At 47.7% G+C, this 12,325-nt stretch overlaps 1 protein-coding gene across 1 annotated transcript in view; it reads right to left on the minus strand.

The window, feature by feature from the left end:
- The window catches only part of uggt1 (UDP-glucose glycoprotein glucosyltransferase 1), a gene marked incomplete at its 5' end in the record, with an annotated part of 27,849 nt that extends 15,897 nt beyond the window's left edge, over positions 1 to 11,952 (minus strand). Inside the window, 12 exons of the mRNA XM_084482125.1 lie at positions 125 to 216; positions 2,572 to 2,632; positions 3,302 to 3,401; positions 5,230 to 5,330; positions 6,386 to 6,464; positions 7,000 to 7,096; positions 8,877 to 9,051; positions 9,511 to 9,623; positions 9,925 to 10,055; positions 10,819 to 10,898; positions 11,435 to 11,573; positions 11,913 to 11,952. Coding sequence (XP_084338251.1) covers positions 125 to 216; positions 2,572 to 2,632; positions 3,302 to 3,401; positions 5,230 to 5,330; positions 6,386 to 6,464; positions 7,000 to 7,096; positions 8,877 to 9,051; positions 9,511 to 9,623; positions 9,925 to 10,055; positions 10,819 to 10,898; positions 11,435 to 11,573; positions 11,913 to 11,952 — 1,208 coding nt within the window. The remainder of the gene's footprint in view (positions 1 to 124; positions 217 to 2,571; positions 2,633 to 3,301; positions 3,402 to 5,229; positions 5,331 to 6,385; positions 6,465 to 6,999; positions 7,097 to 8,876; positions 9,052 to 9,510; positions 9,624 to 9,924; positions 10,056 to 10,818; positions 10,899 to 11,434; positions 11,574 to 11,912) is intronic.
- Positions 11,953 to 12,325: the final 373 nt, after the last annotated feature.

Below are 12,325 nucleotides of genomic sequence, written 5' to 3' on the forward strand. Positions count from 1 at the left end.
CCTCCATCCTTCGAGTTTCATGAAACCTAGTGTGTGAGCTCCCCCCCCCCCACCCCCCCTGACCCCCTCTCAGAATGGCGTAGATGGGCCTTGGTGGGGGCTGCGGAGTGCGGTTGTGTCCCACCTGAAGATGTCCTGTGTGTCCAGGTCGATGTGCAGCCCGTTGATGAACAGGGCCGAGTCCCCCGGCTGCAGACCCAGAGAGCCCTTAAATAACTATGGAGGGGAGGGAGAGAGAGAGGGAGAGAGAGAGACAGAGAAATATGTTTTAGTCAAGGCATTCCGACTCCGTCTCCAAGTCATGTTGCTGCTGCCGTTTCTGAGTTGGACCTTGACGAGCGATGTGCGACAGAACCGTGAGTTGCCACGCGGCGCCCAGAAACCTGACAGACGGTGTCTTCTGGAGGACAGGCAGAGCATAAAGACAGGGAGCACGCAGCACGCAGTCAGGGTCGCTGACATTGACAGCTCTGTTTAGGTCTGTGTAGACCAATCAGACTCACGAGCAAGACCAATCTAATTATCAGAGAAACACGTGTGTCTATGAAGTCAGAGAAAGTGCCTTTGTGGGTATGGGAAGCCTTCTGTGTGTGTGTGTGTGTGTGTGTGTGCTCATGCATGCACGGCAAGGAAAGCTCAAAGTCATTTGGCACAGTCAAATCCCATTACAGAGAAACAAAGACGTCCAATTAATCATTTCTGCCGACGCCACAATCACAACGAGACATGATTATCACAAATATCATTCATCCTGTTGAAGCACTGCAGGAGCCTCGGACGGAGAGAGAGGGAGGGAGGGAGGGAGGGAATGAGGGGGGGGAAATTAGAGACAGGAAAGATTGAGCATGAGAGTGTGGGAAAGGGGGGGGGGGGAAACAAAAAAAAACAAGAGGATTCCATGGCTATCTGGAGGGAGCATGCATCTGCGTTTGTGTGTCTGCTGCACAGCCAAACTAGTGAAAAGGAAAAACAACAATATAAAAAACCTGATGTAATAATGGCTTCCTGTGCAACGCACAAAGGCTCCCTCTAATTACCACGCTGCTGCTGTTGTCTGCAACCCGAGGGGGAGGAAGGGGAGAGAGGTGAGAAATAAACACTGAGATTGAGAGGAACACAGAAAGAGAGAGAGACAGAGAGAGCGAGGCCGAGAGACAGAGAGAGAGAGAGGCAAAGACAGAGGCAGAAAGAGAGGCAGAGAGAGAGAGAGAGAGAGAGAGGCAGAGACAGAGGCAGAGAGAGCTGCAGAGAGAGAGAGACACAGAGAGAGAGAGACAGAGAGACACAGAGAGATCGAGAGACAGAGAGAGAGAATGGGGTGGGTGAATCAGCCAACTCAGTGTTGGCAACCTAAACGCATTTTCATCGCAGGTGTTGTGTTGCAATTCATCACACCGTCGGAGTCGCACAACACCGAAAGCAAACGGAGGGAAACGACGCAAAGCCAGAGAGGTAAAGTTAAAGGCAAATAAAAACTAAATGGCCCCCCAAAAGGAGAGCTCTCTCTCTCTCTCCCGATATTGCTTTGTGCTGATGGCGGGCTAACGGCTAACGGGGACACTGCGGTGTCGGGGTGTAATTACACCATCCATCCCCCCCCCTGGCTGCTTCTCCACTGGATTATATTAGGGAGCGCGCCTCCTTAATCCTTTATTGTAACCTACAATTAAAGACAGCCCCGTCAGCAGCCGGGGAAAGCTGCCGGAACGCTCAATAAAAGAGGAGGAACAAGAGCAAGGAGCCAGAAAGGAGGGCAGCCATTTAAACACAGAGGTGGAGAAATCGTTCTAGGAGGATCGGGAGAGAGAGAGAGAGAGAGAGAGAGAGAGAGAGAGAGAGAGAGAGAGAGAGAGAGAGAGAGAGAGAGAGAGAGAGAGAGAGAGAGAGAGAGAGAGAGAGAGAGACACACACACACAGAAAGAGAAAGAAAGAAAGAGACAGAGAGAGAGAGACACAGCGAGAGACACAGAGAAAGGGAGAGACACAGTGAGAGAGAGACACAGAGAGAGAGACACACAGCGAGAGACACACACAGAGACACACACACACGAGAAGTGTAGAAATCCATCTAGATGATCGGGACACACACACACACACACACACACACACACACACACACACACACACACACACACACACACACACACACACACACACACACACACACACACACACACACACACACACACACACACACACACACACACACACACTTCTCTGGACAGTAGCGGATACTGAGCCAGGAAAGGATTAATGGATGGAGTGGGTGGATGGAGGGAGAGATAATGAATGGAGTGAGTGGGCTGATGGAGAGCGAGAGACTGATGGATAGAGGGATGGGAGGAGAGATGAAGCGATCGGTGTGCGATAGAGGGAGGGGTGGATGGTAGAGGGAGGGAGGGAGGGATAGATGGGGGAGGTAGAGATGGATGGAGAGATGGACTGTGGTAGTGCGAGTTGGGAGAAGAGAAAAAGGGGACGGGTGGAGGAGAGACAGAAGGGGGGGGTGGAGGGAAAGACGGAGGTCAAAACGCAGTGAAAGTGTCAAGGGACGAGATGGCCAGGAGTTACCTTCTGGTTTTCCTCGATCTCTTTGCGGACCTCAGCACTGACCACCGTCTTGGTGATGGACCTGAGGAGAGGCGGCAGAACCGTTAGAATCCACAAGGAGGACGGGCGCCAAGGAAGGTGTTGTCACAGCATGAACGAGTGGCGGTGGTAAACTGAACACAACGATTCACAGTACAATCGGATAAATGGTTGTTGGTTAAGTGACAACGTGTAAAACATGCTAGTATCTATAATAATAACTAAGCACCCAAGGTTGCTTAACAAAAATCTTGGTGTCTTGGTGAAAAGGAATGTTTTGAAGTGCTTTTTGAGCACCTCAAAACCTCAAATAGGCATATTTATATATATACATGTTTTTGTACAATTGGACAGTGGATAGATAGTGGATGGTGAGTGTGGACTAAAGAGGGGAACAGTACTCGGATTCCTATTGGTGGATAGTCCCAGCTGAGTATGGTTTTTCTTTGGCTGCTGGATGTTAAGGAGTGATGTTGGCAACCGCCTCAATTGGGAGGGCCGTGTTCGCACAAAAAGCAGTCGCAATGTTTTTAATACATTCTGCTGAGTAAATGCCAGCCACCGAGAGAAGTGCAAATCGTACAAATCCTCACTTTAATGATGTGATGGCCAAGCAGTAGTGATTGTTCATTTGACTCTGCTACAGCTACCTAATACATCTTTTGATTGTGAAGCAGAGCAGACAAAGTGAATCCTAGTATAGTATGCGTACCTCGCCTTAGTGGGGAAGTTCTGACTCAGGTCTCTCATCACATTGAGGGCTTCTGCTGCCGGGGCAGAGAGGATACGAGCAGCCGTCTGGAAACTCAGATCTGGGAGAGAGGGGGAGAGAGAGAGACAGACAGACAGACAGAAAGACAGATAGGGACAAGAGAAGGAGTAAGTAAGTCAACTCAGGGCTTCAAAGAGGAAGCCTTCCAGTAAAGAACAGTAGCGCTATGGCTAGACAAGAAAAGAGAAGGAGAGGTTATTGCAAAGTGCAAAGTGCAATATTGGCAGGAGGCGTAGGCAGCAATGTGGGGAATATAAAAATAACCCTTTAAAAAAGGATGAAATCCCGCCGCAAGGAACACATCTTCCCCTCGTAAAGTTCACAGAACATATGAGAAAGGCTGGTCGGGGCGCAGGGGGGGAAAATATAATCAAAAAACAATCCAGAGGAGCTGAGGAGGGAAAAGTAGCGCCCTTTTTATATGCGTTATTATCAGCAAGGAGGAGAGGAGGAGAAGAAGAGAAGGGGAGGCAAGGAGGTGAGTGGAGTCGGAGGAGAGGAGGAGGAGAGAGAGTTGGGGAGAGGAGGAGGAGGCGGCGAGGTGGAGGAGGAGGAGGAGGGTTAAGGAAGTAAAGACGTGAGGAGGAAGAGAGCGTAGGAGACGAGGAATTGAGAAGTAGGCAAGAAGAGGATGATGTGAAGAGAGAAGAGAGGAGAGGAGCAGAGTAGTCAGGACTATTCATATGCAGCACGACTATCTACAGCAGTGTTGTAGCTGCTGTGATGGCTGGCCCCTGGGGGCCAGGCGCTGGCTCCATCGTCTTTGTAAACAGCCTGAGCTAATGAGACCCGGTGGGTTTGGAGATAACGACGGCAGCCATAACAGGGGGCTCTCCCCCCCCCCCCCCACCACACACTTACCTCTTCTGTTTAGAGGCCAACCACTACTACAATGGGTGGTGCCTGGATTCAACTAATTATCTATCTCCATCTCTAGACAGAGATATTTATACATAGATATTTGTATATTTATTGATTGTGTGGCAAACTAATTTTTAAAAAAATATATAGATATTTAAAAATGTTTTATGAATGAAAAGAAAAAAAATGGTTTAATGTCTGTAATCCTGCATTATTGATGTAGGAAATCAAATGTATTACATTTTTTAATCAACAATTTTGTTTGTGTCAAAATGGATTGCGATTTGCATTTCTGTTTGTCTTTGACAAGACAAACCAAAGAGTCATCTCTCCTTCAGGGTTTGATGCACAATACTGTACACTGAACAAGTTGGCTAGCGCGTAAACCAGAGTCTGAACGTGATGAGGTTGGTGCCGCTACCTCCCATCATAACGGTCACACGTACAAGCAACAACTACCTACCAAGAAGGTTGGCCGAAAGCCATTTCAGATTTAGCAGAAAACAGTTGGTGTGGCACGTTGGTGGCCCCACACCGGCAGACCGATTGGAAAGGTCCACATAGACAAGGGCTGTTATCAGAGACCTACAGCCAATCACAGCAATACGACCTACAGCAAATCACAGCGATAAGACCTACAGCCAACCACAGCAATGAGACCTATAGCCAATCACAGCGATGAGACCTACAGCCAATCACAGCAATGAGACCTACAGCCAATCACGGCACTGAGACCTACAACCAATCACAGCGATAAGACCTACAGCCAATCACAGCAATGAGACCTACAATAAAACGTGTGACAGTGAGCTGAAGTTATACTCGCATCTTTCTTATCAACAGAAGCTTTAAGTGCAGTTACTTGTTCTTCTTTTAGAGAAAATATACCCCCCCCCCCCCCCCCCCAATTGATGAGGGAGACGCAGTTAGAAACGGATGAAAGGAGAAGATTGGAAAGGGAGAGTATGGACAAACAAGCGAAGACAGAAGGAGGACGAAAGGCCAACCTTGCATCTGCCAGACTTTGAGCGGAGCCATCTCATTGGTGCTCTCCACCAGGTGTTTCCTCAGCTCCTTCAGCTGCTCCTTGATCTCCGGATACAATGTCCTGGAGACAGAGAGACACAGACAGACAACGGGTGAGACAGAGAGACAGAGAGAGACAACGGGTGAGACAGACACACACACACACACACACAGCGAGAGAGAGAGGGAGCGAGAGCCATGGTGACAATGACAGCGAGAACGATGTAAGAGACGAAGACACAGAGATATATAAACGGGAAAAAAAAGACAAAGAGATAGGAGTGAGAGTAAGGATGGAACCAGATGGAAAGAGAGAAAGAAAGGAGGGAGAGGGAGAGGTAGAGAGAGGGGAAGATGGAGACAGAGGAGACAAATGGATAAGGAAATAGGACCAGACAGACACGAGACCGAGAAGAGAGGGAATAAAGAGGTTTAAAAGATGAGACAGGCAGTAAGGAAGATGGACAAAGCAAGATGGAGAAACAGAGAGAGACGGACAAATACAAAAAAATAGTAGGAGACAAATCGTGCCTTGGATTGATGGATCTCTGTTACGGGAATAAATTACTGGATTTAAATCCCTAAACAGATAAGGAAACAGTTGCTGCTGTTAGGCTTAGCCTTACCCTAACAATAACCCACAGAGGGCAGGAAAGGGGGAGGAAAAGACTGCATGATGTGATGAGGGAGACAGACGGAGAGTGAGCGAGAGAGAGTGACAGACACAGATAGAGCCAGAGAGTCAGACAGAGAGAGAGTGACAGACAGAGGGAGGGAGAGAGTGACAGAAACAGATAGAGCGAGAGAGAGTGACTGACAGACAGATAGACAGACAGACAGACAGACCGACAGACAGAGAATGTTAGAGCAAATAAGCGTGGAAAAGACTGAATGTGATGGAGAGGGAGACAGAGTGAGAAGACAGAGACACCAAGAATGAGCTAGACAGAGACGGAGCAAACAGGGAAGAAAATGACTGCATGATATGATGAGAGAGAGGGACAGACAGACAGACAGATAGAGAGAGGGACAGACAGAGAGACTACAGCCCACACAGTACTGGTGCAATTAGCTGGAAGTGGTCCATCTGCTAAATATTCATGAGGCTGGGGGGGGGGGGGGGGATTCATGACTCACTTGAGCTTTCCGAAGAGGAACCCCTGGACCTCGTCCACCGGGTCGTTCTCGCCGATCATTGTGGCGTTCACCTCCGCCCCTGGAGACCACAGACCAATCAGAAATAAACCCCAGACCACACTGTCCCCCTCTCTGGGCGAGTGTGTGCATGCGAGGGATGTTCCGATACCACCAGTATCGGCGATCCCGAGTACATGTCGATACAGCATCTAGGAATGTGACCAATAGCACAAGTCGGTTCATTTCCTATCGACAAAATATTTCTTCTGAACTAAAACATTTACATTAATAATCTGGAATTAGAATAATACATTTGTATTCTTGTAGTTTAGCGTGAGCATCCATGTTTTCCGACTTGGTAGCTCAAACGGAGATGGTCGGAGATGACGCGTTTCCCATTCCGACTTTCCACCTCAGGCCGTTAACGAACGCAACGTAACACCGCACGTGTTTGTGATGTTCTCTGCCTGGGTAGTAAATTAGCCAGTCACGTGATGGTGTCGGATCGGCGCATAGACGTGCGTAATCGCCGCTATCCTATACTGCATTTTAGGCTGTATCGGAGGAATTTTCGATACAGGTATCGGTATCGGAACAACTCTAGGTGCGTGTACCTTGGACTTGGGTGTCGTCCTTTGCCTTGTACTCCTGGCTCTTGATGGCCAGCTCCACTCCGTACCCAGAGAGGAACACCTTGTTGGGGCTGGGTTTCTGTGGGAGGGGGGGGGAGGGAGGGGTGTGGATGGATGACTTTCTGACAGGATAACATACATTCAACACATTATTTTGAATAAGAACCCCTCATTTCAGTTAAGGCTGAATTAGGCATTGAAAATGTACAGATATTGCACAGACTTATTTTAAATACATCATCACCATTAAATCTTTTGAAATATCAAAGTATATCGTTTGAGAAAGAGAGGTGTATTCATGATGTACTATTTAGTCTTTAGCAGACGCTTGCATCCAAAACAACTTGGAGCGTGAAGAGGTAAACGGCACGAGGCGGCAGGCAGGAGTCTGGGCATCTCGCTCAAGGCTGCCCACCATCAGACCCACGTGGACCCCCCCCCTCACTACACCACCCTGCCAACAACAGCTGAGTCCAGCAGCTTGACATTTGATACGTTGTTCTCCTCTCGACGGCGCGTCCTACATTTACATTTAGGCCCTTCAGCAGACGCTTTCATCCAAAGCGACTTACACCGACTTACACTTCTTCTGTAGAATTTGTCAGAAGAAGGAGTAACAATATATCACTGTAGGTACAGTAAGGATGTTCATAGAACCAAGTGCCAAGCACTGACAATTGCTAGGTTCAGCCCTTCCCTGTGTGCAACAAAGACATCGAGGATAAGATGCTACACGATGCTAAGTGCTATTTTAAAGTGCAAGGACGTATGACATACAATAAGTGCTCTAGTGGGGGTGTGGGGGGGGCTGGGGGTAAGGGGGGAGGCTATGCAGAGTCCAGGTGAACTCTGAACAAGTGAGTCTTAAGTCTTTCGCTGCGCTGGTGAGTGACTCTGTGGTCCTGACATCGGCAGAGAGCTCGTTTCACCACTGCAGCGCCGAAACAGAGAGCGCCTATCCTACAGGTTAGAAGTCCGGAAGGACCAGCTGTTGCGGGCTAATGTAAAAGGACACTAATGGATCCTAATGACTCCCCCTGTGTGGACGGAGGGCGGGGGACGGGGTGTCACCTCTGGGCCGTCCCGGGGATTCAGGCAGCAGAGACAGATGGGGAGGAATATTTATCATAATTACACAAGGAGCCCAATCCTTGTGTAAGAGTCTCTGCGACGCCGGTGGGGCGGCTGGCTGTGTTGGGCTTCCAGAGAAAAGGAACAGGTTCTGCTCCGCGATGCCTGCAGCCTCTAACCCCTACTTACTTAATGATAACAGGTTTTACTCACTGACACTGTCACTTTGGATAACGGCGTCTATGACTGACTAAAGAGGGGCAGATCTTCCTGCTGGGATCAGGGGTTGAAAAAGGGCAGCTCTATAAACCTTTTTGTAGTCCACATGATCTGTTTCTATTCCACAGCGTGACAACCTGCTCCATTTCCTTACCTTCTTTCAGATAAATGTTCTTCATAATAATACAGAACATTAAAAACCTGATGCCAAGGTTTTCTTTTGCAATATGAAAAAAAACTAAAAAATGAAATAGAATTTTTTCAAATCGCTTACAGCCAGGTAATGGTTAGGGTTAGGGTCACTCACAGCCAGGTCATGGGTTAGGGTTACTCACAGCCAGGTCATGGGTCAGGGTTAGGGTCACTCACAGCCAGGTCATGGGTTAGGGTTAGGGTCACACTACCAGGTAATGGGTCAGGGTTAGGGTCACTCACAGCCAGGTCATGGGTTAGGGTTAGGGTCACACTACCAGGTAATGGGTCAGGGTTAGGGTCACTTACAGCCAGGTCATGGGTTAGGGTTAGGGTCACTTACTACCAGGTAATGGGTCAGGGTTAGGGTCACTTACAGCCAGGTAGTGGCGGAGGACGTACAGCGCCCGTCCGTCATTGGCCTGGGCCGCCGCCGCCCGGTGGAGGCTGCCGAACGCCGGCGAGCCGACCTCCGCGTACAGGATGACCACCGGGGCGTCCGGGTTGGACCCGGGGAACCTGTGATCGCCCTTGAAGAGGAACGGCTTCGGTCTGGAAGGGACAGGGGGGAGTGGAGAGTCCTCAGTCCATCGCAACAAGACGTCGTTCTAGTGCACCGATATTGTTAAACGGGGCTGGAGTTAAGATTTAAAGAGCTATTAATAATATTAATAATAATAATAATAATATTAATAATATTGTTTTATTGCACCAATATTGTTAAAAGGGGCTGGAATTAAGAGATATTATTATTATAATATTATTAAGAATATAATACGTTACTATATATACGATATTGTTTTATTGAGTGTAATTAGTTACAAACGTCTTAACCATTCTTCAGCTCTTACTGAGTGAAGTGCTCCGTTAGAATAACAAGGAGCGATCCTCTGTATGAGGATGGGGGGGGGGGGGGGGGGGTTTAAGTTAAGTTCTTGGTCTATCTCTGGAGTCAGCCCCCAGGCCCTGAGCTACTGGATGAGGGTGACCTCGGGGTTCCCTGTGTCTCACCTGGCGGGGGCCGTCTCCAGGAGCCCCACCAGGTCTTGGGCGTTGCACGCCTTGGCCCCGTGAACGCTGAAGAACGCCGCACAGCCGGGGGGCGGGGGCTCGTTGGATGCGATCTGGGGGGTGTGGGGGGGGACCGAAAGAGCAGTAGTTCACACACACAGGAAAACCAAAACACATAGAAATATTGTATGTACGCACTTATTGTATGCTGTACGTCCTTGCACTTAAAAATAGTACTTAGCATTGTGATAAAAGTGCCTGCTAAATGCCCTTAATGTAGATGTAAACACACACACACACACACACACACACACACACACACACACACACACACACACACACACACACACACACACACACACACACACACACACACACACACACACACACACACACACACACACACACACACACCTGCTGGAAGGAGTGCACTGTAGCGGAGTAGGCGCGGAGAGAGAGGGCGAACTTCAGCATGTTGAGATGGACGGAGCTGAGGAGGACGCCAGCCCTCTTCAGGATCATCTGATAGTAGGCCTGCTCCGTGTCTGGAAGGAGGGTCCACACACAGCATGACTATATGATGAGCTCAGACTCCACTTTATGTCATTGCACAGTAGGGGTGTAACGATTCACTCATTCCTACCGAAATTTGTCGGTACGGGTCTAACGTTTTTTTTTTAATAAAGTTTTTATTGATTAGCACACACTCTGTGAGTGTCTTGTCTTGTCCTGATGTTTTGTGTTGAGGACCACAATGGAAATTAAAAAGTCCTGGACTTTATTGTGTTTTTATCCTCAATTGTATTTGATGTCTTTCCATTTGTGTAAGGCATTGGTTTGATACAATTTAATAAATCAAATCAAAATCCAATTGTTTAATAAAAATAAAATAATAAAAACTGCTGTACCGAAAAACATACCGAACCGTGACTTAAATTTTTTTTTGTGTATTGTTACACCTCTATTGCACAGAGTACTGAGACAACAGAATGCAGTTCAGCATCCATGCACAATGGCAATAAAGTGCATAGTGGGAATTTATGTATATTATATATTGAGACATATGCCGTATGGACAGATGTTGATTAGGTTAAACGATGTGTGTGGAAGCAGATGCAGCAAAATGTAAATAGCTGGGGTCAGAAACAGAGCGAAAAGTTAGGGATCCCTAGGCTACCATATGTTTTAATGTCTCTAGTGTTCCCTGTTCTCTGGGCCAGGGACATCCGAATCAGCAGAATCTCAGCTGCTCACAGCAAACGAGGAACCAGTGGAAACAGAGTTCAGAGTGTCATGGGGAGGCTTTACCCTCATGGTCTCCTTCTGTGTTCTGATTGGCCTCCACAAAGTCCCAGAACTTCTCCTGGCTCTCCTCAGCCAGGAACTCACTGAGGAAGAGGAGGACGAAGAAGAGCAGCCATCAGATACAGAGGTTTGTGATGTGTTAACATGAATAACAAGGCTTCGGGTCCGACCATGTAAGTTGGTTTGCTAACTACTCAGATGATCATGTTAGGAATATTAAATGACCTGATCTAAACACTGCCTGAAGATAAAAGATAAGATAACCCATATTTTATTGACTAGACCGGAAATTAAGGTCCAACAGTATAAAGTACAAGCCAGTTATAGGAACACAATATATATAAAACATTTAGAAAAAATAACATATACAGAAATGTATATACTCAATAGGATCAATTTAGAAAAAGACAGATCTATTATAGACAGTTGAGGTTGACGTTATTGCCACTATTTGTCAAATTATTTAAACGTTACATGACAGACCAAAGTGACCATTAGACAAAAGTGTTTAGGTGAACTAAATTGGGAGTCTTACACCCAGACCACTAGACTATGCTGCCCCTATGTTATGTCATAAGATGCAGGGTCTGCCTTGGGGTGCAGGGGTGCATGGGGGTACCTGGCTTCCATAAGCAGAGGAGTGGCGGTCCACTTAGTCGTGAGGGTGGTGGTCACAGCCTTTGAGTCTGCACTGCCAGACACCGCTGACAGAGCGGACAGCAGGGACACCCACAGCAACCACATTCTTACACGTGTCCCTGTGTGCAAAGTCAAAGTCAAGTCAAATAAAGTGAATATGGATGAACGTTAATCACAGTTACAGTCTCTAAAGGGCCCAAAAGAATAATGAACGAATGGCAAACGAGGGGATGAGCGCTGATTTAAGATTGGGTAACAAAGCTGATCTTGTGAGGCTGTTTACCAAAATGTAGAAAATAAAAAATGGGGACATTTGGTCTTTAACAATAGACAAAAGTCGTAGGACAGCTTTGTCGTACATTTAGAGACTTGTTGTTATTAAACTAAAAGCAACATTAGCTCCGTCCAATGGGAGCTTTCAGCGTGGCTCATCCGTCCAATCAGCTCTCAGTACGGACATCCGGACAGTTCCGGGTACAATTCACACAGAGCTGTCATGCTAGCCATAAAGACTGTTATACACACTATCGTTGTCATTCGTGAGGAGTTTAATAGGTCACTCTTCTTACGGATCGGTGGCGGTCTTCACATACTACATAATTAACCCTGAGGCTGAAATCGAGCGATGAAGTGCTCTGTCAGGCAATGAGACACTGCAGCTAGCTGCACACTCGCTAATCATTTAGCTCGGGTTCTGTCTTTGATGAACGCAACATCACGCACACCAATACATTCGTTTAGACGAAAGGCGACTGATTCCGCGAAGTCCAACACATTGGTAAGAAGCGAACACAAATGCTTACCAAAGCGGCTTGGCGGAGTCCTGCTGCAGCCATGATCCGAGCCGAGTGGGAGGGTCCTCTGGCTGGGT

This window comes from Micromesistius poutassou (assembly GCF_964030765.1).
Source record: "Micromesistius poutassou genome assembly, chromosome: 17".
Taxonomy (NCBI): Eukaryota; Metazoa; Chordata; class Actinopteri; order Gadiformes; family Gadidae; genus Micromesistius; species Micromesistius poutassou.